The sequence below is a fragment of the Anabas testudineus genome, chromosome 6, assembly GCF_900324465.2.
Source record: "Anabas testudineus chromosome 6, fAnaTes1.2, whole genome shotgun sequence".
NCBI classification, from domain to species: domain Eukaryota; kingdom Metazoa; phylum Chordata; class Actinopteri; order Anabantiformes; family Anabantidae; genus Anabas; species Anabas testudineus.
The window spans coordinates 1,024,463-1,051,267 of record NC_046615.1 but is presented as its reverse complement, the minus strand read 5'-3'; the positions used below and the strand labels follow the sequence as shown (position 1 = coordinate 1,051,267).

At 38.7% G+C, this 26,805-nt stretch overlaps 1 protein-coding gene across 1 annotated transcript in view; it reads left to right on the top strand.

Moving 5' to 3' along the window:
• LOC113166027 (cytosolic carboxypeptidase 4) overlaps positions 1-26,805 on the top strand; it is an 80,427-nt gene that overhangs the window by 34,927 nt on the left and 18,695 nt on the right. Inside the window, exons 15-22 of the mRNA XM_026365938.1 lie at positions 4,635-4,718; positions 5,547-5,627; positions 5,711-5,859; positions 10,917-11,004; positions 11,469-11,601; positions 13,936-14,089; positions 18,199-18,379; positions 26,010-26,139. Coding sequence (XP_026221723.1) covers positions 4,635-4,718; positions 5,547-5,627; positions 5,711-5,859; positions 10,917-11,004; positions 11,469-11,601; positions 13,936-14,089; positions 18,199-18,379; positions 26,010-26,139 — 1,000 coding nt within the window. The remainder of the gene's footprint in view (positions 1-4,634; positions 4,719-5,546; positions 5,628-5,710; positions 5,860-10,916; positions 11,005-11,468; positions 11,602-13,935; positions 14,090-18,198; positions 18,380-26,009; positions 26,140-26,805) is intronic.

Sequence of the window (26,805 nt, the reverse complement as noted above, 5' to 3'; positions counted from 1 at the left end):
CAATTTTGAAAAGCGCTAACTCCTGTGCTACTGACTGACACATTCATCACATCTCTATTTTATGTTGTCTGACAAAAGATATAATGTCAAAGGTTAAAAAGAACAGCAGTATTGTGTGATCACAGTGGAATGCACAGGGGATCAGTGTGCATCAGAGGACAGCTGCTCTGCTGTGAAATTACAGAAGGTTTACGCTCCCTTTAAAGTCGTCATTCCTTCACCTTCACAGCTTTTCTACAAACCGTTGATAGCATTTCTATGCTCTGTCTTCTCCATAAATAAACAGTGATGTGTGGTTTGCACCACATTTTGAACAGCTAATTAATAACAATACTTTTTTTCACATTAAGAATAAATAATTTGAAAAATGTTTGGTAAATCCAAATCTGATCAATATATGATTATCAATTATCCATAAGCATTTTAATATTGAAATATGAACCACTGAAAAAAATTCAAACAAGGTTGTAAAACAGGCACATGACCCAAAGCGACAGAGGCGCTGCTGGTATTAGCATTGCATGCATTTGATTCACAGTGCTAACTGTCCCTCAAAAAAGTACATGACAACCACTTCTAACTGTAAGATTGATTTACAACATCATCAATTCTGTAATTTTCCATATCCTCATAGACTACTCTAAGTGGTTGGAGTCAAACATTTACCAGTGCAGTCCTGGAAAAGAATAACTTTAGTCATTTTCTTAGACATGAACATTTCTTGTTGAAAAACAAAAAAACGCTAAAACACTTCAAGCTCATTCCACTGTTTTATAGTAAAGGCTGTGACACATCGTCATTTTCCATTACCATCTTTGTTTTTGTAGACAAAAATTTGTCATGCCCCAAAAAATGATTGTATTGTTTTTGATGCTGACCACCTATTTATGTAAACTGCTGATGATGTTGTCATCAAGGCAGGAAAATATGAGGTTAAAAAGTGATGAATGTAGTAAAGAGAAATGGAGGTATTTTTTATTTTATTTCTTTTTTTACACAGATGTACAGACAAGTTAAAAGAAAAGGAATACATAAGCATATTAGTGTTTGGATCAGGTCAACTATATTTTGGTCTATTTGGCAGGGTCTAGCTGTGCTTCGGTCCTTGGGTCTTTCTACTTTGAAACTTCCTATATTCCTACTGGGTTTGGGTTGGCTTTCAACAGATCTGTTTGGGTCAGGTCCAACGCTAAACAGGGTTGACAGTGGCCAGTTAAAAAAATCTGATTCACTTGCATCTATTGTTGAGAGAAGGTGGTTTGATTAACCATCATTTCTGTGCATTTGATGTAAGAACGCCAGTTACCTCTGTTCAGCAACTGTTCTCAACAGCAACTCACCAGTTCACTTTGCACTCATCTAAACGAACCTCCCATGTGTTAGTTCCTGCCCTGTGCACATGCTTTTTACTAAGAAAATGTCTAATTAAAATCAAACGACTTTTTTTTGGTATTATGGTATTTGGATTTGTTTCTTCTGGATGACGATTTATCTGGAGTGTTTTTATCCATCCACACCTCATGGTCTGCTTTCAGGGGTTGTTTCCTGTGGCTCTGCATGAATCTTGCACATCATTTGATGTCAGATCAGTAATCACATTTTTTCCACATTTCTTACTCAATCGCAAGTCGAAAACTGAAATAGTCCAGTTGACATAACAGGAAAAAAATATTTCTGACATTTTAGGGTAAACAGATCCGACTTGAGTATTGAACACGAATATCCCCACAGCTCTAATGAAGCTAAAGACTCAACGTGATCCTGATAGAACAAATGATTTGACTGTGTGACAGATTACCAGACCTGACTGTAGTACTAAAGTACACATAGATAGATAAGACAAACATTTTAAGAAAACCACAGGAGTCATTATTGGTGAGCCTCACTGTTACACAATCTGTCATACAGTTTTATGTTATCAACACTTCAGTTGTTCTTCATATCCCTCTCCAGCAAATGTGATGACACGCTGTGTCATGTTCGAACTGTGTTCCTTTTTTACCTCCTATATTATATTAGCTTTCTAAGAGTAATGATATTACATGCTCTTATACATGTGTAAATGGCACACTTACACAGACTAGACCGTACAGAACATAAATATAGGGAGAATATGCCCTTTGTATTGATGTCTAACCGACAGAGCCGTGTGCAGAGAGTAGCAGTGCTGGGAGTGTGTGAAACACACCACACTGTCTTGCATTTTAATGTGGCTCTCTTCATTTCCATGCTGATTGCTGCTGATAGGGAGTGAGCATCAGACTCAACTTCAAGTTGTGCATAGGGAAACAAGAGGAGGTTATTCTACGTGTTAATTCAGCTCTCAACATTTAACCCGTGGTAATTCGATTTACACAGATTTGCCATTTGCATCTGATTTTACAAACATATTCATGGAAACATGTTTAAATGTTGCTCCTCCACACTGTCACTTAAGAATATATGGTGTGTCATATTAAGGATCAGTGCAGGTGCCTATACAATGCCTATAAAAAGTATTCACCCCCTTAAATGTTTCATCCTTTTATTGATAATAAAAATCAATCATGGCCAATAAAAGTTGGAGAGAAGTCTTCTTGGCTGGCTGCCAAGAAGCATCCCCACAGCATGATGCTGCCACCACCGTGTTTCACAGTGTGGATGATGTGTTTGTGGTGATGTGCAGTGTTTTGGTGTGACCAAAGAATCCTCTTCCACCATAGAGTCTCTGTCCCAAGTTTTTTTGACACTTGTTGCTGTCATCAATTTAAAAAACGATCTTGTTTTTTTTTATCTTAAAATGGCACATTTTCTATTGTAAATAAAATGTGCGTTTATTGTATTTGGAAATCATTGCATTCAGTTTTTTTTGTAGATTTTACACAGCATCCCAACTTGGAATTAGGGCTGTATGTTTAGCACAGTGACACAGAGATCTGTGTGGGTACATGAGACTCTCAGAAAGAAGAGACATTATGGGGAGAAAACCAGCTGTTCCAGGATTATTACCTGGATGATGGTCTCTTCCAAGGCTTTTTGAAGGATGAATTGGGACCATGTTGGACAATTTAATAATCTGCTGTCTTTTTTTGTGTCATAGTCTCCAGCTTAGTTTCTTGTTGTGGTTCATTGTTTAAGATCTCCTAACATCCGCACCACATTTAATATGAATTCTGTATTATACCATGTATGTATGTGAAACAGCATCTCATTATGGTTATATTTATGTTATGTGTGTTCCCTGTATTTGTTTGAGTGTGTTCTGTTTTCGTACAGCATGTGTGTGGACTCTTTAATACGGCTCCTCTGAGACATTTTCTCAGCACTGTCAAGAGGACTGCAGATGCTGACATTTAAATGTTAAATATGCAATTTCACTCTGAATGTAATCTAATTATGGTGCCAGTCTGTTGTCGCTCATCTAAAGACTGAGCATTGATTGAGTGTGTGAGTGCTGTTTTGCAGTTGCAACTTTCTACGATTAGTCCTAATGCGTAGGAGCTCTGTCTCATTTCAGACCCACGCATATATACACACATGGACTTGTTGGTACCCTTCTGTATAAGAAAGCAAAACCTACTGGCGCTGAAACTTAAAACTGACCAAAGTCATAATAAATAAAAATTCATCAAAAATTAACTCAAAAATCAGACATTGCTTTTGAGTTTGTGTTATGATCCTAGGCAACAATTTGAGTCACTTATTTATGCCTTAATTACCACTCAACTGGACTATTGTAATGCATTGTACCTGGGAGTCAGTAAGAGTTAGTAATGGTACAAAATGCAGCAGCACGTTTTTTACCTGGCAATTATAAACATGAACATATTTCAACGTTCCTCGCTTCACTTTATTTGTTGCCTGTTCATTTTAGAATTCATTTTAAAATTCTTGTCCCGCCCTACCTCTCTGAGCTCCTTCATCAGTATACTCCCATCCTTTCCTTAAGGTCAGCTGACCAATTACTTTTGAGAGTACTCAAAACAAAACGGAAGCTCAGAGGTGGCCGTGCTTTTTGCTGCTATGGCTCCAAAGCTTTGGAATGATTTACCAGGCATCTTCACTCTTGTTTTAAAATCTCGCCTATAAAGCCATCTCCTTTCCATGGTGTTCATGACTTTCTTTTCTTGCTTTTCTTCTTTGTATGTTATGTTATGCTTTTTAACATCATTTTAGTCTATTGCTATTTGCATTGCTATCTCCTTTTTTTCCTTTCCTTTCCTGTCCTAGCCCTGCCCTCACTTTTCCAGCTTTCCTTTTCCCTAATCATCTTTCATTGTTTTAACCTGTGTCTCGTTGTGTCCCCTTTATAAACCCTCCCTCATTCAGTACTAAAATGCCAGATTGTTAGATTCAATACTACTACTAGTACTTGCCTTGATTCTAGCCCTGTTTTATAAGGATCTTGCCTTTGTCTTGGACATGGGGTCCTTTGTGAATTTAGCCTGCCTGGTATTTTGGATCTGTTGTTACTTTGTTTTCTTATTTTTCTATTCCTTTTTGGGTCTAGGCTAGGACTCCGTACCACCAGTTGGTTACCACTGAGACAGAGTCAGAGAGAGACCTAGAGACATTGTGTATTATGTACTGGAGCAGGAAAACACTTTTACTTCAGTGCTAATATGTGTATGCCTACATATGCTTACCTTCATCAGGCAGAAAGTGTTTGAAGATATCCGGCGTTTCCTGAATACCAGTGACATCATCAACCAAGTAGTCTTTGACCTGGAAGACAGCAGGTAGGTGAACAACACTTAACACACTGTATGTGCACACACAGACACACTGTGGCAATTCTGCTACAGTAGTTATTTTACAAGATGTCATTTCAGTTCTTTTAAAAGCATTTTGTGAAATACTTTTTATTGAATGTGTCGAAAATGTGTTTTTAAAACTGGTGTTCAAAGGTGCTTTTCCATGATTTTTCCAAATTTAATGGTATTTTTCTTTCCCAGAAGTCCACAAAGCTTTCTTGTCATATAAAAGTCCCTCTGAGGAAATGATGAATTGTCTTTCCAGGAAGGCAAAGCAAAATAACTGATGTATTAAAAACCCTGGCAAGGACTGCAACAACAGTCTCTGCCCTGATAGTTCTGGACCTTCAGGAAGTACTATCTCTTTTCTTGGGGCTATAACTGTAGAACAAAATGTAGACCCTGGTTGATCTGGTGAAAAAAAACACAGTTAAAAACAGGGAACCAGTGCAGTTCTTGTTTGTTTCTTGAACCACAGAAGAGATAACCCTGAAGCGATTCAAATAATTTGACAGCAGCACCAAAACGTCTCAAGAACAACACAGCAGCAAAAAAACAGGCAAGATAGTGGACAACATGGTACACAGTGTTGTGTTATTCTGTGTATTCACACTCGCATTACTCTGGTTACTGCTGAGATTCTAAATACTAGGTTTAAATCAATTATTTGTGAAAATGCACACAACTCATTTCTCAGTTATCATCAGATTTCTGGTCCTTGAACAAACTTGCTATGTTGAACATGGGCTTGAAATGGGGATGACATAATGTGTCTTCAATTGATCAGGTCATCTCTGTCTTCCTGTGTGGCAGTTTTCAGTCACCGCCTGATTCCTTGAGGTTTTTCTCTATGTTTGAATGTGGGAACCTGCGAAAGGCTGTACAGGTTCGCAGGTATTGACCCACACTATGACACAATGTGCCACAACTACTTTGACAAAGTTCCTAGAAAATAAATTCTTTTCTCTTTTGTGTAGACACGAATATGACCTCATATTGAATGTGGATGCGAACTGCTCCCAGCACACCCAGTGGTTTTACTTTGAAGTCAGTAACATGGTGGCAGATGTCCCCTATCGTTTTAATGTCATCAACTGTGAGAAGAGCAACAGCCAGTTCAACTATGGTGAGAAGGGGTGTGGGTGTGTGTGTTGTTATTTGTCATTTTATTTTCAACATTATTGATGCAATACACATTACATGATTAAACTGTATCACAAATTACTTCAAAACTGACTGCAAACTGCCCCATTGTCCTCAAAAAGACGCTGGCAGAACTGTGTATATCATTGGAAAAAAAGGCAGATGCACTACTGAAATCACCAAACTGGATATTTGACTTACTTTGAACAATGCAAATTGCTTCTTTTAAACAGACTAGATGTCTCATAGTAATGCAACTGGCACCTCCTTATGAGAGAGCTTCACTTAAATCCCAAACAGTAGAAAACAAGCGGTATTGATTTGCACAATAGTTTCTTAAAACATAAAAAATCATAATAACAATCCAGCATAATTAACTAATACTAAATAATTAATGCTCTTAATAATCAATCTATAAATTATTATTTCATTATTTATATTTAAAAAAAAAAATTAATTAATTTTAAAAAAGCAAATACTACAAAAATAAAAATCTCTACACATTAACTGCCATATGTGATAGCTGTATTGGATTCCAAAACAACTTTAAATAGTATTGGTGCAAGTCGTAGTGAAGCTGGATGGTTCAAACCCTCCTACAGTCTGAGATCCACAGTGGCTGATTGCCAGTACTAAACATATCAAGTCAGTTTCTGTGTAGAGATACACCGTTGTTGTTGCCTTTCCAAGACTGCTGGGAAAAACCATAGCAACTTTACATCTATAGCTCACAAATGTGTGAATGGAAATCGGCTGCAGACTCCAGTGAATTAGTGAGGTTGATATCTGATGTTGGGTGATAAATCCTGGATTAATTTCATGCTCTAACATCATATTGCCTGTGATCATTTTGCATGTGATGATTCAAGGGGAACATGGTCGATGGTACTATGTAATGGCACAGTGCTCTATCACAGCAACATCATCTTAAATATAAGGCTGAAGATTTAATCTACAGCTACTGAGTTTCAATGTAGTAACGAAGTAAAGTAAATGCATAATACTAGAGAGGTTATTCACCCACTTTTCTGTTTTGGCTCAGATTCATTAGTGACTGCACTACAGTGCAAACTCACACAATTATGGATAGATGATATCTGTTTTCCTTCTGGCATGTTGACTGACTTGTGAAATGAGAAGTTACGGATGTACATTTTCTGTTGTGTTTCTGGGTCAGCACGGAAATGAACTGATCCCTGGCTGTGCTTTACTGTTGTGACAGCCAACAGCTATTCATTAAATGTAAATTTTCTTCAGAGTAATTGTAGATGAGGCACAAGTGGTCAGCAAGCATTTTAACTTACTCTATATTCACTATTCATTTGTAAGTAAGAACTGGATGGCACACATATTTCCTGAGCAAGTCAGGAAAGAAAAACAGGCAATCTCTGTACAAAAGCACAGATTCCCCCATAAACCTTAACCACAACACCTGGCCAATGACAGAGAAAACAATTATCTAAAATCCAGAATCCAATTATCCTGTCCTAGTCCACATCCAAATAAATAAATAAAAATACAATATCATATCCAGTATCCAGAGAGTAAATTTACATGACTTGCATCAAGCCTGTGAACCATTGGCATCACCAAACCTTTCCATTCTTCTTGTGATGCTTTTCAAAGATTTCCCTGCAGCCTCTTTCAGGTGTTTGTTTTGGGTGGTTACTTCCTTCAGTCTTCTCTTTAGCAGATAAAATTCTCTATATGATGTTACATCATCAATGAATTAATTAGTTGATTAATGAGCCTGTCCCAGAAGAAGCCATGCAGCCCAAGCCATGACATTACCTCCACTGTGTTTCACAGATAAGCTTGTTTGTTTGGAATCATGAGCAGATCCTGTCTTTCTCCAAACTTTAGCCTTTCCATCACTTTAGTAAGGGTTCCTCTTTGACTTATGAGTCCATAAAACTTTGTCCCAAACCTTTTGAGGCCCATTTCTGTACTTTTTGGCCAATTCCCACCTGGCCTTCCTATTCTTCTTGCTAATGAGTGGTTTGCATCTGCTGGTATCAACTGTACTTTTGTCCCTGAAGTCTTCTGTGAACAGTAGATTGCGATATCTTCACTACTGCTCTTTGGAGGTTGTTGCTGATGTCACTAACTCTTGTTTTAGGGTCTTTATTTAGAGCTCTCACAATGTTTCTGTTGCCAATTGCTGTTGTTTTCCTTAGTCTAACCGTTCAATGTCTGTTACTTTGTACACCTGTGGTTTCCTTCTGCCTCAGGACATTCCAAATGGTGGTACTGGCTATGGCCAATGTTTGTGCAATGGCTCTGATTAATTTTCCATCTTCTCTCAGCTTCACAATTGCTTGTTTTTTGGCCAATAGACAGCTCTCTGGTTTTCATGTTGGTTACACCTATTAACTATAAATGCAGTCTGAACAGGAAAAACCCAATTCTAAACCGAGCGTAGATATTCAGTGCTTATTATTTATTGTTTATAAAAACACACCTGTCAGTCACATGTTCCAGTACTTTTGCTCACATGAAAAACTGGTGGGTTCAAACCAAAGGTGCTATCTTCTAAGTTGTGTATTAGGTCCAGACATAAACACCTGGAAACTCAATATGTATCAATATAATGTATCTAGTGAAAAGATGCAGTCTGATTTGGAATCAATCATATTTATATATTATAAATATATTTTAATACAAACTGCTTCATGAAGTCCTGCTTAAACACATGTTAATCTTTTACCCTGTTAACACATCAGTTAGGCAATGAGCTCGCCCCTATCAAGTGCTCAGCTGAGTGCCTGGACTACAGAAGCTGCTTACCTATGGAAATCTAGTAATCCATCCAATGTGATGCTTTGTTTTTATCAGGCTGCACTTTACTAGCTCCAAATAATGTTTTCCAAGAGATATAATTGCTGGACAGGTTATCTTTCAAATAAATTAAGCTGTATGTTTATTAACGGAAACAGTTGCAAGGGACGGTTAGGAATAAAAAACATATTTATAGTTGCAGAAATTAAGGAGACTGATTGAAGAGACTCAGATACTCTACTGTATACTGAAGACAGTTCCTCAGGCTCAGTAGTGGGTCTTACTATAATGGGCCATCTATTGCAGCTAAATACACACACTGTAGTAGCAGTCTCAGTTTTTTCACACAAATTACACATTGATTCATACAATGCCCTTTGGACTGAAAAATAGTTATTTTTTACATCCCTCAGGAAATAGGTTTCATCGGAAGAAAAGGGGAATGAATGAAAGAATGGGTTGCCATTCCATGGTCAAGCTTTTCATCTGAAAGGCTGTAATGTACCAATAGCCTAGAACGTCACCCAGATATCTACGTTTAACCCCTGGAAACTTGAGGCTTTCACAATGACTAACAGCTTATTAACCTTTTCAGCTCCAGGGCTAAGTACAGCATAAAAAGACTATATCTACCTTGTTATATAGTAGCCAGTACTATTTGAAATTCTATTCTTTACACTGTCCAGCACTTTAGCAGATTACCTATAACAATTATGACAATTATGTACTGAAAATACTGTAACAGCATAGTGCAATTTAATTTATTTGAAATATTTAAATGTATTTATATAGTGTGAAATCACAACTAAATCATACTAAGACACTTTGCATAGTAAGGTCAAGACCTTACAGACTTATGTAGTAACAAATCCCACTTGAGCAGCACTAGCTGACAGTGGAGAGGAAAAACTCCCCTTAACAGAAGAAACATCCAGCCACCAGCAGAACCACGCTCACTGTGCACAGCCATCTGCCATTGACCGGGTGGGGTGTGTCATGATCGGGCCCTACTTTCTGTTGTTGTGCTTTTGTTTTGACTTCCTTTTTGTTCCCAAATATCTCCTTGTCTATAACTAATTGATACACAGGGAATTTCTTTCCTAGACCTTGCCTCAGTCTAGCTGTTGCTTTGCCTTGTGTTTTGGAACTTTGCTCTATCTTTTGGACTAGCCCCTAGATCGTGGACCTCAGTACCTTTGTTGTTGTGAGTGTTATCCCCTTCTGGTTCAGATTCTTGACTTAGGGTTTTGTTTTATTACTACTAGGCGGCTGGATAATGTAGTGCTAACATTTCTGCCCTCCATGTGGGAGACTGTGTTTGCCTTGTAAGTTGCTCTGGATAAAAGTAAAGATAAAAGATAAAATGTACCTTGGATTGAGTTCTTGCTGTGTTAATGTTGTGTACTTACTTTGTTTTCTGTGCCTTGCCATACATCCTGACGTTTTGTTATTTCTTTGTATTTTTTTGTGCCAAGCAACACTTTTTTGCTAAGTTCTTTTTACTTTGTGTTCTAGTGTCCCATTTTCTTTTTTGTTCCCCGCTCCCTCTCCTACAAATAGAACTTGAAAACACACTGAAAAGACTGTATCCATGGCCAACCAGCATGTATGTCCTGTCTTTGTGAGAACAAACATCTCATGAGAAGAAATAACCCAGCAGGTGTATTGGACACTTTGTACTTTGACTCTAATCTCACTTATCACTGATTTAATTTACATCTTCTTCTAAATGCAAATATTGATAAGATGTTACAAATGGCACTAGTGTGGTTGTATTGTGTTGTTTGCTTGCTTTTCTTTATTTAATTTCTTTTCTCATGCACTGATTCGCTAAGTTGAACAGCGAATCTGAGTAGTCTCTCTGACCAGCAGGGTTCAGGTGAGAAGCTGTCAACAGGGCTGCAACTAGTGGCATTAGTGCAAGAACATGGCCAACAGATGCTCCTGTTAGCATTGGTTTTCTATTTTAAAGTAAACTTACAATTCAATAAAAAGTACAACAGCAAAATGGATGTGAATATTTACTGATGTGACTGTGCAAAAATCAAGGGGTGGGGGTGGGGGTAGTGGAATATGGACTATCATAGATCCCTTTTTTCTTCACATATAGTATAATAATAATAATAATAATAGATTACTACTGCAGCATGGTTAAGACATTTCCACCAGTTTACTGCCATAATAACACCATGTCTGCTCTATGTGGCTGACTGTCTATCTGTGTGTGTGTGTGTGTGTGTGTCTGTTGTTTGTGTACTGCAGGAATGCAGCTAGTGCTGTACTCAGTAAGGGAAGCTCTGGAGGGTAGACCACACTGGGTCAGGACTGGAACTGAAATTTGTTATTTCAGGTATGATGAATTCAGAACATAAAAGTGCTTTTCTTCATGGACAGAACACACATCATTGGCAATGAAGTCACATAAAGAATCACTTCCCAAGACTGCTAAAAGGACCTCTGTCCTGTGAAATATGTCATGAAATATAAAATATTTAGGACAGAAACTCTATCCCTACATTTGTGTTTTTGTAGGTCATTAAAAATGCAGTGGGTTTCTTATTTTTGTTTACACTCAAAGCCCGACTGACTAGCAGGAATTAGACATTACAGAATGATACAACATATCATTCAGCATTATACTGATCTAAAGAGACTCACATTTACAAAAAAGACTATTGTGACAACACACTCACATTTTGAATGACAATAGATGTCTGTGGTTCCGTGCTAAAGAGAGTTCAGTGCTAGAGACCTAACAGATGCTACAAGAGAGGGAGCTGCACATAACCGATGTTGTCTTACTTTCTCCTCCAGAAACCACTTTTGCCCAGTTCAAGGCAGAAAGAAAACAACTTTTTACACCCTGACGTTCACCATCACCTTTAAACATAATGAAGATGTCTGCTACCTGGCCTACCATTATCCCTACACCTACTCCACTGTAAAGGTACAAGCATATCCATCTAGGTACACAGCAGAGTCTTATAAAAGCCTTATATTTTACAGTGTAACATGTTTGACTGTGTTGGTTGTCAAGAGTTTCAGATACAGTTTGGATGGTCTTTAAGACATCTTTAAGACAGAGAACCCCTTGTGTGTTTCCCCCCCAAAAAGAAGCTAAACCATGGACTTCTGCCCACAGAACACATTTCCACTGTTGTAGAGTTGGATCATAGTGGCAGCAGATTAAGACATTGCACCACCGAGCAGCATTTTCTAGACGAGAATTAGTGAAGTCTCTTCAGCTTGTGCTGGATTTGCCACATTTCCTACAGTATCAACTGAATTTTCCAGAAAACCCACAAAACCTCCAAAGAAAGGTACTGGATGCCCAAACTATATGCGACTATTCTACTTTTATAAGAAGGATTTCTGAGTCTGCTCCATACTACTAAAAGTGACAACCCTACAGAGGAAACTCATATTAGTCGCATGTATTAGCAGTTTCATTCTTTCAGTCACTACCTGAAGCTCATGATAGGCACACGTTGGAACACAGATTGACGGATGAAAGCTTTGCCTTTTACAACTATTAACAGTTCCGGGCAGTGCTCATATTTCTGCTGACACTACACCAATCCACCAGTTAATCTCCTGTTTTCTACCTTTATTCATCCTTTATTCATAAACGCAACCATGAGCTGTCTAAGCTGCTTTACTTGGGGAAGCAACTCATTCCTAGTCTGAAAGGAGCAACCTATTGTTTTCCAGCAGAGAACCATCAGAATCTCATGCCAGCCACTTCTCACTCACCTGCAAACTGGATGCTGAAATACAATCATCTGCTCTGGATGTGTGATTGATGTTGACTGGACTATTGAAACAACACTTCTGTTACTAGACCTCAAATACTGTTCTTACTTTATGTTAGGATTTATGTTACTTTACTTGCTTACTCCTAAGAGGTCAAACAAGGAGTTTAACCAACACATGTTATTGGATTTATAACATGGATATCATACTCCTACTGTAGCTAAAAAGAATTTCATCTTGTCATTTTTTTTTGCAAGGTCAGCATTCAGTTTGATTTCACCATTGTTTTACATTTATTTAATTATTTAACAATCTAAACTATAAGATTTCACTCTCTTTACATGAAAAGAACATAATGATCTCATATTATAAAATGACATATAAAGAACTCTCCATTCTTAGAGTGCAGGTCTACTTTGATTCCTGAAGTTTCCAATTGTAGAATGGGAGGCAGAGTATTTAGCTATCAATGTCCTCTCCTTTGGAACCAGCTCCCAGTTCAGGAGGCAGACACCCTCTCTACATTTAAGAGTAGACTTAAAACTTTCCTTTTTGGTGAAGCCTATAGTTAATGTATCTCTTAGATACGCTGCTATAGACATAAGCTCCTTTTACAGTGTCTCTTCAAAGCGCCTTTACAGCACCAATACGCTGCCTTGCAATGCTTTATAAAATGTATCAAGCTGGTATCTTTGAGGACCCTCGTTTAAGCTGCCTTGAGAGCTACTGTCATAGCCGAGGCAAGTTTGCACAACTGCTTGCGTGAAAGAGCTGTGGCAGCGTCAGCTGTTACAGGGAAGAGGAGTGAAATGAATAATTCCTTCCTGCTCCAATGCTGCACATAGCAGCTGTCCAAATAATATTTCTCCTACAGCTTCTCATCACCCACACATAGCTGCAGGTAACTGAATTAGTAACCTTAATAGTTCATGATCATGTTGTACAGTGCATTAATATACACACTCCTCAAGCCAGGGTGCAGGTACCTATGTAAAATGCACACTGGAGCAACTTTACGGCGGAATTTAAATAGTGCAAGGCTAAGCAAAGGCATCTAAAAGACGAGGACACCTTCTCTCCAATACGGCAGATTTCTGTGTAAAAAGGGCTATAGTCTGCTGGGGGACCTCCATTTACAATTAAAATTCTTTAGTGCTTTACTTGCCTAGATGCCATTCTTGAAAGAATGACATTCAATACAGTGCAAACTACTTATTAGCTCACACATATATACTGGATTAAGTGCTAAGTGGAAACCACTCTGGTAAAAACAAACAAGACTAAACACTGTGCTTCTAGTGCTTATGGCTTCAAACTTTAAATAATGACCAAGTTTGGGCCTCAGACCAGTCCATCTTTGAGCTTCAGTCAAGAAATTGAAATTGGATCTGAGCTTTAAATGACCAACTCAGGGACTAGTTTCCACAAAACCAGAAAAAAAACAAACAAAAAAAAAACAAACCAAAATGACGTAGTGCACTTCTAACATACTTGGTGTGTGTAAATGTGTTTTTTTTGTATTTGTCAGACTCATCTGAAGGTGCTGCAGAAATCAGTGGATCCTGCCAAGATTTATTTTCGACAGCACGTTCTTTGTGGTACTTTGGCTGGAAACTCGTGTCCACTGGTCACCATTACCGCTTGTCCTGCCAGCAGGTCCTGGATAGACATGCACCAGCTACGTGAGTAGTGCTGTGTGTGTGATATTACACAATTGTTGTGAGGATATTTTCACCGGTCCTCACAATTTGATAGGGCTGTTTGTGAGTTAAGACCTCCGTTTATGGTTAACATTAGAAACAGACTTAGGTTACTGTTATGTTAGATTGGTGTTTGGCATTTAGGGGGGCAGAGTAGTGCTGAGGCATCCACTTGATAACAAGAGTGTTTGTGTGTGTGTGAGCAAATGGAGTAGGAGTAACAGAAGCCATCCATCATAGCATATCTACATTAACGTTATATTGTTCTGTGCTAGCTGCTTTTAAAAAACAATTTAATCTTAGTTCAGGAACTGGAAGTACTGTAGCTAATTGATCCCACCATTGATTCACATGTATTTTATTATGATAAACGAAAGGGTTTAATTGAGCAGGTGTTCTCCTCAGACCAATCAATTTTCATGTTAACAAAAGACCCATTTTCATCAGAGGAACTTTCGACTCGTGTTTTCTCCAGAGGATCCAGGGTCTAAATGAGTTAGCTTAGCTTTAGTGAGAGAGACTGAGCAGAGCTGAGACAGAGACAGAGCCTTTAGTAACTGCACCGACCAGCACAGCACTCCTACCATGTCTTTGTATTTTAATACCAAATGCAGTGTGCAGAGTGCAATGCCACTTGTGTCAGGCATGACCTCCCACCATGTTTACCTAGACTCAGTCTCATGTAAATAACACCAAGCTGCTACAAAATATCCTCTGTACATTGCAGACTGGTTATGAGAAAAAGTATGTAGCAAGTTTTTAATGCCCCCTTGAAACTCTGGTGCAGCAGGGAGTTTGGTGTTTTTTTCATGCATGAGGTAATCTCATGCTCTGGACAGCTCTTTTGATGCTGGCTGTGAACCTAAAACTCTTGATTTCTGCTTTTCCTGTCTCCTACCAATGACTACGAGCCCAAAACTATTCAACATTTTCACAGAACTTATGGTTGTGTAATAACTTGTTAAAATGCCAAAAGGATTTTGATTTGTCCGTAAATGATAAAAACAGCTCCATTAAAACTGAATAAAATAAGTAAAAGCAACAGGTAGGAGCTGTGAGCTACCACCACTAATTCTGCAATCTGATATTTTAACCCATATGTACTGTCTGTCTGTGGACTGTTAATCTTCCACATGTCACGATCCCCAGCTTGATTTCTGGTTGCCAGCCTTTATGATGTAACTCCACTACTGTCCTGGAACTTTTCCAGTTGCCAGATTGTCTGATCTCTGCATTGACTTCAACCTTTTTCTGATTTCATTCTGGACCTGACCCTGATTCTGCCTTGGACCTGTCTTTCTGCCTCTGGCCCTGCAAACTTGTCTGACTTTCACTGACTTTGGCTTGGGCTCTACACTCTCTCCCTGGCATCTCCCTTTAGGACCTTGTTATTATTTTTGCCTTGGCCTTGTTTGGATTTTCTTGGATCTTCTCTGTACTTTTTATTTGACCTGATTGTGTCTGGATGGAATTTGTGTTTCTATAAGAATTAGAATTTTGGATTACAGACTGTGTTATTCAACTGTATGCATACAAAGAGAAACTGAACCTTTATGATTCTCTGCCCTCTGTTTTTCCCATGTTCCAGCCTGATTTTGCTCCCCTACAGCAGAGTCTCTCCCCTCTCTGCAGTCAAACACGTGGAGGACACCAATCTCAGCTAACCATTTCTAGACTACAGTCCCCATTGCCCCATACTCCTAAATTGTCATTAAAACCCCTTTTACTTAAGTCTCACCGTCTGGCTTTTTAATCAGGTCCACTTAGAGCCAGAGTTATTTCTCTCTTGCTCCACCCCTATCCTTTACACCACATATCAACTAAAGAATATGTGGAAGAGAGACAGGACAGTGCAAGACCCAGCAGCTAGAGCCAGCAGAGATACTATAAAACACACAGTGTTGCACCATCATAGACTTTTTTATTTGGATATTTCGATTTTCGTTTGACCATTAAGCAACTTTAAACCTGTCTTAAACCAGTGACATGCTTCTTTAGACGGACATATTTCTATTCAAACAGTAATTCCAACCCCCCTTTCTAAAGCATAGAAAGTTGCTTGCACAACATCCAATGATGACACATCATTATACTGTCATTTCCTGATAGTATGAAACTGGTTATGTATGCAGATTTGTTGTAAACAAAGGCAGCAACAGCACACAGTAAGACAATTCAACAGGTAGTGTGGAATGTGGATACAGTGATGGTTTAAATGTCAGGTCTAGAGTTGTCTAAGTGATGTTTTAAATAATGCAATGCAGAAATTGCCAGCAGTCAAATTAATCTCAAATGGAAAAATGTCAACAGTGTCTTGAGAACCTGTGAACAAGTCACAGTTTGGGTTGCAGAGGAACTATTTTATAAAGCAAATATGCTGAATAAAGTATTAATATGCAATAATAAAAACACAATTCTTCACCTGTATTTGAGGACAATATGTATCTTATTTCTGCATTTTATATCTCAGCCAGTCAGCGTCACCTTGTTTTGTCCTCAGTTTGTGTTGTAATGCCACATCATACTGTCAGTGAAATGCTTTATTAGATTACAAGGCTTTAATTTTGTTGAAGCCACATCCTTATGATTATGCCAGGACAGGGGTACACACAACTGTGTGAGCAGTAGTGACTGACATCACCTGCTTCACATGTCCTGTGTAATATTGAGCTGTGCTCACTAACATTCCACAATAGAGCTGTCTTTAGTGTGGAAAAACTGAGCAAGACACTTCCTAATTCTTCAAAGACTATATTTTTGGTTAGTTTAGTACAGTCTCATGATGACTTACCACCAACATTGACAACTGAAATGATTACAAAGTAAAACAGTGAATAAATTTGGATACTGCAATAAGTAAAACTTGAGGACAAATGGCTGATAAATGCAGTTGAAATGGAAGTGGGGTGGTACCCAACTGACTATCTGCAACAAACGTTCCAAGACCTCTCAGTCCACTGTACTGTGCTTCACTACATTTATTATTAAATTATAATGCCCATGGTAACGGCCTTTAACTGTCTGCAGGCCGGGAGTAATGTAGGATGACCCATCTGATGCATACATGTTATAAGCATATATATCAAATATACATTTAACATTCACTTACCATTGTTTTGCATTACCTTGTAATGGTAATAATTCATTCAGATCATGGTTTATTACAAAACTCAAGCCAATTTCAGAAATATATGGAAATATTCATATATGTATGTTCATGTGCCATAATTGTCTGTGGAGATATTTAGTCACCCAAGTCATGGATATCTTAACAGTACTGTTCAGTGGCAATTCGATTTAAAGTTCTGATGTTTCACTTCTTATCTGAAAGGCTTCACTCATTATAACAAACTGGTTAGGAGTTCGGTATTTAAAATCTACATGAACTGAAGGCTTCAACTTGACTATCACCTTAATTTTTAAAGCCTCTGCATCCAGATGTGATGAATGTGAATGTGCTTCCTAAGTGCTTTTTCAAATAAAACATTCTCTGTAAGCATTAGGAGGGACTGTACAGTAATACAGGAGTCCTTTCATACTCTGATAGATGAACCGGGACAGATCATTCTCTGACAACATGCTGTTCATTTAGATACAATACCATGCTCCAAAACATGGGCTCAGCAGCACCAACTGTCTTGAGATACTTGAGATATAACAACCATGACTGATCACACACTATCTATTTGTTGGCATGCTATCTGTGCAACAGCAATAACTGCCACTCAGAAATGCTAATTATGACCCTCTCATGACCTCTGGCAGCTGACATAATTGGCCAGCTGTCACTATCAGAGACGGAGCCTAATAGATTGTTGTGATGCGTGAAGAGGACACACCATCAGCACAGCTTTAATTAAAGACCTGATCAGGATAATTGAACGATGCACTCAGAGAAGACAGAGCATGTTGACAACAGTTATAATATGGAGGCAGCTTTGTAGTGACTGCTGATTGCCCACTGAGTTTACTTGAATTTCACATGTATGATCCCTGAAAACACAAAGTAGTGTTAATGAACAAGAAGCTGTTTCTCATATTACATATCATATCAGCAGGCAAATGATAGGTCTGGATGTGTCTGTCTGCAGGTAATCGTCCCTATATCGTGCTGACAGGCCGTGTGCATCCTGGTGAATCTAATGCCAGCTGGGTGATGAAGGGAACCCTGGAATTTCTGTGCAGCAATGACCCAGTGGCCCAGATTCTCAGGGAGGCCTTTATATTCAAGATCATCCCCATGCTCAATCCAGACGGAGTCATCAATGGCACGTGAGTGGGAGTCAGAAAAGTGATGAATAAAGCCACACTACCTATATCAGCAAATTCAGTCAAAGACACATGCATCAACCCTAACCATAACCATAAATCATTATATTGTAACTTCCTGACATAAAACTGTACAATAATCAAATTATATTCAATAACTGGATAATTTCTGAGGAGGTTTAATTTTGAATATTTTGGAAATGTGCTTTATCAGTGTACAGGCAGAGAATGTGACCACAGGTTACATTATAGCTCAGCTGCTTTTCTTTTGGAGGAGTATATCATGAGCTATGCATCAAGTTGGGCTGCTGTACCCAGCAAACCCAGGTTTAGCTAACAAAAAAAATTATTATCAAAAAGTATCACTTACACATACAGTATGTTTTGGTCTGTCTTTGTCAAAATCACCTGTCTTAAGTGCAAATGTGTCAGCGGAAGCACATGTGTTAGACAATTCTGCACATTTTAATTTATTTTCAGTGGATATATTCAGTGCCAAACCAAGCAGCAGTGTGTTACAAATACTGTGTTGCCATAACCAAAGTCTTTCACTAACCTTGACCATATTGTACGTGTTGATATTGAGAAAGCAATAATAAAAAAAAAAGAGTTATGAGGAGTGTTTAGCAGTACTGTCCAATATCAATGGTCTTGCTGGAAAATAGAGTTAACATTTGATAAGATGATCTGAAAGAAAGGATAGCAGTGTAGGTACCTTCCACCTTAATAATGTCCTTTCTGGACTTACAGTGAATAGAAATTGTGATCAGTGAGCAGGGATAGGAAATGGTGACTTGACATTCAGCATTGCACCTCCACAACTTTGGAGAATGGACTGTAGTTGGATTCATGTAGATGTCCACAGTAAATTATTTAAAAAATCAACAACAATCTTAATTAATATGCCACAGACACAAAATGAACTGCTGCTATTTATTTCTGTAATTAATATACTTCCTTAAAGGTGTATGTACAGTGCTGTTAAAAAGTATTTACCTCTGTTTTTTGCATGTTTTTTCAGATCCAGACCATTAAACAAATTTTAGTATTACACAAAGATAACCTTCAATACAAAATGCAGTTTTAAAGTGATAATTTAACTTATTAAAGGAAAAAAAGCTTTCCAAAGCTGTCTGTTTTTGAGCATAAATGTCCTTTTGTCCTTTCCATGCCACAGCATCTCACTTGGACTTAAGTCTGAATTTTGATTAGGTCACTCCAACTCCTTTTAGCCATTCAGAGATGGACTTGCTGGTGTGTTTTGGATCATTGTCTTACTGCATAACCCAAGTGTGCTTGAGCTTTAGGTCACAACCTGAAGGCAAGACATTCTTCTTCAGAGAACAGGATTCATTAATCTATCAATTATAAAACGTCATCCAGGCCCATTAGCTGCAAAGCAGCTCTAGTCAATCGCACTACCTTGTTTGACTGTTGGTATGATGTTTCTTTTTATGAAATACTGTGTTAGTTTCATACCGGATGTAACGGGATGCACACCTACCTTCTGGGAAGGTTCATCAATCATTTCAATTCAATTTTATTTGTATAGCCCTTTTTACAATTGACATTGTCACAAAGCAGCTTTACACAGCCAAAGAAAATATGGAAGTTTATATGAACAGTGAATGTGTATGAATCATAATAATCAGATTGACCCTGATGAGCAAGCTGAGGGTGACGGTGGCAAGGAAAAACTCCCTGAGAAGGCAACAGGAAGAAACCTTGAGAGGAACTAGACTCAACAGGGAACCCATCCTCATATGGGTGATTATATGCTGTGTAGGCAGCAGGCAGTCCAGTATAACAGTTAATGTCTTTAAGTTAATGTGGAGTCCAGTTAGGTATTCGAGGCTCTGGTAGACTTGTTCCAGTCCCGGACATTTGAGCATTGAGTCGAGACCTCAGAGAAACAGCTGCCGACGTCCGACCATCTTCATGGTAGCGTGTAACCAACCCCAGTCACCACACGCATCCCATAGAGACCACACGGGGCACCAGGACGAGTCAGATAAGTCCAGAGGGTGGGTGGAACGACGTGTAGCTCAACAGAGAGACAGGAAGAGAGAAAGAGAGAGAGAAGAGGAGAGGGGAGAGCAGAAGAGGAGAGATAACAGTTAGGTATGATCACAGTTAGATAGTGTATGAGTTGAATGTATATTTAGTGTAGAGTGCAGCAGGGACTCCGGCAGGACTAACTGTGACAGCCTAACTAAAAGGAGATCCAGAAGGAAACACAGACATGAGGGCTCCCTGGGATGTAGAGCAACCAATCACTTCACCATCAACAAACCTGAGTGATCAGTGAGAGTGGGGAAGACATCATCTAATCATACCAGTTCACCATAATGCTCTACGTCCATGAGTCCTTCCCAGATCTATTTACAAAAATGGTTAGCTAAATAAATAGGTTTCAAGCCGTGACTTAAATACTGAGACTGTATCTGAGTCCTGAACGCTATTTGGAAGGCTATTCCATAACTTTGGGGCTTTGTAAGAAAAGGCTCTGGAGGGAAGACTGTAGAAGTGGAGATGGTTGCTACCACAAACGTCTTACAGAGTGAGGACTCTTGTTATTAATAATCTGGTTGCCAGTGGACTCTGGCATCGTCTGGCCTGTGTGGAGTCCATCTGTCTAGCAGGGTGTATGCCTTCAGACATTCTCCCACAGATTCCTCACTGGGCCAGATGATGTAGTCTGGAGACCTTTGCCCTTTTAAAAACAACTGATGGACTAAACCTCAACTCTGCTCTGTGTCAGTTCTGGCAGCTTGCAGAGCCATTGATACACAAAGCCACTGCCCCCCTCATACCCAGAGTGGAGCACGCGCTGCTCTCCTCAAGACTGACCACCCTGAAAACATGATTGATATAGCTGGTCCTGAGCTCAGAAATTCACAGGCTGTGACTGCTGTGCTGGGCCTCAGATTACGTTGGGTTTCTGAAAGGATTTTAAAACTGTTTTTGATAAAACTGGCTGCTGAGGAGCAACGGATGCTACAGGCTGATGCTACAGGCTTACTGCAGCTGCACACAGACACCAAATAAGTGAGACCCTTTTCCTGAGCTCAGTTTAAGTTTGGATTTTAGAAACTGCAGCACTTTCTTTGATCTGTATACCATATCAGGAAAAGTCTCTACATCTGCTGTGTTAAAGAACTGAACAAGGTCAGGAGCCTAAGCTTGTGTTCCTGGTTTTGGTCAGAGCTAGTGTGTAGATTTAAAATTTTACAAAGCCATCAATAATTTGTTAGATTCTATCCAAAAACTGCACCATGGGGTATCATTTGTTGTTTAGTAGAGGAGGAGCTTGTCTTCTTTACTGTTTGATGAAGGTTATTTTATTTAAAGACAGACACAGTGTTTCTTTATTTATCTTTTTATTTATTGTACTTATTTATTTATTCTTCTTGTTGTTGTGATATCCCATTGTTTTTATTTGTGAAGGTTTTTTTATATGATTGACTTGTTCATTGCGTAAAATGACAGTTTTGTGAAAAATCAAAGTCTCTCTTTATCTGTGTGTGTGTGTGTGTGTGTGTGTGTGTCATGTAAATCTTGCAAAACAAATTCTGACATTTCACACTGCAGGGATTTACTGACTGTGCTGCCAGCTTCCACCGTGTCTCTCTTTTTTTCTTTATTGGGTCAGTTCTCTGAGCTTGAAATTTGTGTGAAACTGGAACAATATTGCCAAAGCATCAACACGGCTTTTTACTTTATATCCCATTCCCTGTTGCTTTGTGTTTATTTTGGGTCCTCCAAGGCACATCAAACATTTAAAAGGAGGGACAAGAGGTTCTCTCATCAGGTTTAGCTAAGGATATGTCTCTTTTTCTACTTTTATTCATTTTCAAGGGTTGGGTGCCAACTAAGCTTGGGTTATAATTAGAAAATGAAGGGTTATATAGCTTTAGTGTCTTCTGCTAGTTGTAAATGGTGAAATTATGCTGGAAAAAAAAACACAGGATAAGAATCAAATCAATGCAGTATTAGTTGTACACAGCTATGAATTTAGTGCTAGGTCTTTCTCTCGATGAATTGTTCTCTTTTGTATGAATCTACCACATATCCATAGATGAATTGAGAGGGGTAGCAGGGTTAGCAAAGTAGTCTTTTCCCAGTGATGTTATGTGCTAGGTACCTCTCTGGCCTGTCTACTGTAGTAAAGGTTGGAACAGCGGTGAAATGTGCCCTGTGTTCTGTGTGGTACCTGAACATCTCAGGTACCACAGCCTACCTCTGTGTACAAAACTTTAGCCACTCAGGATGCTGACATTCACATTTGTTGCAAAATGATGATGTTTACCATTTAGCAAAAAAAAGTGCACTCAATGAGCGGTGCTATTTTATTCATGCACAACACTAATGAGAATTATATACTGTGTAAAACAGTCTCTGTTTGTAATTACATGATAGAGTAATGTGAGCAGATTGTTGTGTTGAGTCTTTCAGAGTTAAGTAATATCCGGCAGCAAACCCTAATGGCATAAATTGTTGATATAACCATCACAAACAAAACACAGTGTAAGTCAGTTGCGCGCACACACACACACACACACACACACACACACACACACACACACACACACACACACACACATACACGCACTCGCCTAAGGGCAGTCAGATGCAGTGCTGGTCAGAGGGGAGTAAATGTTGTGGAAAATAACAGTTTACAAAGAGTTTGAAGTGTGTCAGATCCCTGTGTTTCTGTGTGTCTGCTGCCCTGGGACAGAGCTGATGCTGGGAGGCCACAGCACAGAGAGGCAGAGAGTGAGAGAGTAGCAGATAGAGAGAGAGAGATCAGAGTGGGAAACAGAGATGAGAAATGAGAAAAAGGAGGCAAAGACATTCAGCACAAGACAGAAACAGAGAAGAGCAAATCAATAAAGCATAGAGGAGCACACCAGGTTTGTTGGACATTTTCTAGTTGCTAGGCTTATGAGCACACCAGAAAGACAAGGAAAAACAAATACCAGTTCATATAAGGAAGATTAATAATAGTACAGCTGATTTGCAGAAACATGTTCCAGTCTGCCATATCCTACATCAGACACACTTCAATTTAAATCAGCATTTACACAAATCAGCTCACTTGTTACTTCCACCAAATGCTTATGTACACAGAAGTGTTGTTTTGTGGCTAGAGCTGCTGGTAACATGAATAGAAACATATGTTCCCTCTGAGGCTTTTGCAAACCTCTGTTGAAAGAAAAAAAAAAATATATATATATACATATATATACATGCTGAAAATGCTCAGGTAAAGTTTTTTATTTGTGTGCTGGTTGTGGTCCACAGCCAGTAGTCTCACATACCCCTCAACCAATCTTAACAGGACAGACACATTCTGTCCAGTGCTTGAAGTTGATCACAACTTGTTGGCTTCTGCTTGAAATTTGTCTCACATCCAAATCCTTTGGCCATGACTGTTGATGTATTGTTACTTGTAATGTTTAACAGAAGGACCATTTGGTTTTAGATCCTAAATGATTTGCTTCACTTTGCTGTAAAAGAATTTCTGTGCATTTTCACTTTTTTCTACATTCACACTAAAACTAACTATTGTACAGTACCCAAACCTTATTTCTGTCCCAGTCCCAGTAGTTGTTAGGTTGTTCACAATCACTGACTAATTGACTGAAACTGGTCCCCCTTTCAGGACTCGTTACTGGTTAATAGTCCAAGTATCAATTTCTTGTGTAGCAGCCCACGTTTAACTTCACACAGTTAGTCTGAATGTTTTTTTAGCTGATTTGCTCTGACTGATTACACGTAGCTCAGCTCAGTCAAGTTCACTGCCTGAAAAACACGCACACACACACACACACACACACACACACACACACACACACACACACACACACACACACACACACACACACACACACTGCAAGGTTGATATTTTACAGATTTTGCAATCATTACTTTTGTTTGTAAAAGGACTTTGAACCCCTCTGTAGTGGTTCTTGTCCTACATGTGTCAGAGTTGTCCTACATTTTACAAATAACAAACATTTTCTTATGTTATATATTAATGAAGACATAGACATGTCTTTTCTGTCTGCGAGCCCTGCTTGTGTTTGATGGTCAGTCTGTATATCCATGCACAAAGATATTATATTATCACATATGATATTATGTTTTTCACATAGCCTACACACATTTTACTCAAGAAGCCGTACAACCTCAAATATTTGGAGGAGGAAGAGCCTCAAGAAGAGCAACGAAGGGCTCCCTGTTTCAGACACAGTATGTTGTGATGTTGTGTGTACATATGGCAAATTATACATTCTTAACATAGTATATATGACATCCTGTGGCAATTAGATGTCAGTTCCACCTGGAAAGTTATTATATAAGAAGAAGAATTGCATTTGAATAATACTGATTATATTAATATTAATCTCCATGGGGAAATTGTGGTTGGAAAGCTGCTAGACAGTACATATCTACACTATTATGGGGTTTCCGTATCTTGTCCAAGGACATATACTGTAGACCTTGACAAGGAGGAAGTGGGATTTGAATGGGGTTTGTAGAATGCTCTACCAACTTACCTACTGCCACCCTGAATTGCTTATGATTGTGTTTGATACTTGAAATAATCTTGAAAGAAGTTATATAAGGTAAAAGACTCATCCAGGTTTACAGAGCCTGCATATCAGCTTGTTTTTTCACTCATGCTTTACAAATGCAGTATAACCGTAGTGTATTTCTACACCTTCAAAACCTGAGTGACTAAGTGAGCCTGTGCTACACCTCCTATGTCAACATGGCACACATTACCATATAAGCATAGGTGCAGCTCTGGGTGACATAGCATCAAATAACACACCTTTCTTCATAGGCATACTATCGCCTGAAGTCATCTTCTCAGGCAAAGGTTAAAGTAGGGATGTGTATGCCCTTAAAATCTCCATCACCAAACCGTTTATAGCAACACTATATTATTAGTGTTAGAATTAGAGTTATTAGTTATTCTGCCCTTCAGTATTCAGAACATATGGTCACTTTTGGATATATGCATTACACCTAATACGCATAAATGCATCATTTAAAAGGTAATGCTCACATTAGCTGTCAATCATACATTCTGTATGTATTGTACATGCAGGATGTATGATTGACAGTTATTAAACCAATAATCCATCACTCTCCTTCTTAATCAAAGAGCAAGAGATAGTGCGCCTTGCATCAGACTGGAGGTGTGATACAGATCATTGTCCTGCTGAAAAACAAATGATGGTCCCACTGAGCACAAACCAGAGTAGATGCTGTCATTGCAGAATGTTGTATAAGCCATGTTGGTTCAACATGACTAGAATTCTGATTAAACATATAGCTAGTTAAACCTTTACCAATCAATCCTGATGGATGTAACTGTTCCTACAGCATGTCCATTGTAACCTGAATAGTGACAGAATCACAATGCTACATTTACAGAAGGTTGTTTATTATGAAGCACATTAAAACCATTGTTCATTGGCCTTTGCTAGGTTATATTTTCCAAAACATACTGTATATGCTTATACACTAAATAGCACAGCACAACCAACACATAATACATAAAAAAATTGGGTGAATAGAAGCACTCATAGCTCAGTTGTATTCCACTGTGTCTCCTCAGGAATCGCTGTGATCTGAATGGCGAGGATCTGAATCGTCAGTGGGCTAAACCAGACCCTGTCCTCAGTCCAACCATCTATCACACCAAAGGCTTCCTCTACTACCTCAACAGTATAGGACGAACTCCTCTGGTAAGATGAACATAAATTTTATTATGTCTTTTGCAAAGTAAGGTCAAAACACATGTGTTGATGCCTATTGTATATACCCCTAAAGACAATTAACTGCTTCTATAAAAGTTCAAGATCCATCATCTACATGAAGCCCATCCTGAAAGCCAAAAACAAAGTGACAAATGACAAAGGGGCTGAAGGAGGGCCTAGAGACTGCTGTTAAAAATAAAGCAAGAAACGCAGCTTAGACAGACAGAAGAGAAAACACAAATTCAATTCAATTCAATTTTATTTGTATAGCGCTAAATCAGAACATAAGTCATCACAAGGCACCTTACAGTGTAAGGTTTAAGATCTTACAGAGTATAATTGTATAGACATATTAGGTAGGAAACCCAACGATCCCATTTAAGCAAGCTTTAGGCAACAGTGGAGAGGGAAAACTCCCTTTAGAGGAAGAAACCTCCAGTAGAACCAGGTTCATGGTGGGTGGCTATCTGCCTCAACCGGTTGGGGTGAGTGGAAAGAGAAGAGAGAAAAGAACATCAGGCAATAAAAATCATAAACAAGCAACAAAAACATTGGGCAGGTGAACTGGATTCTGCAGATATACAGCTCCAGGCCGAGGATACCTGCAGAAAAGTAAAGAGAGGAGGAAACACAACTACAGGAGAGAGAAGACAC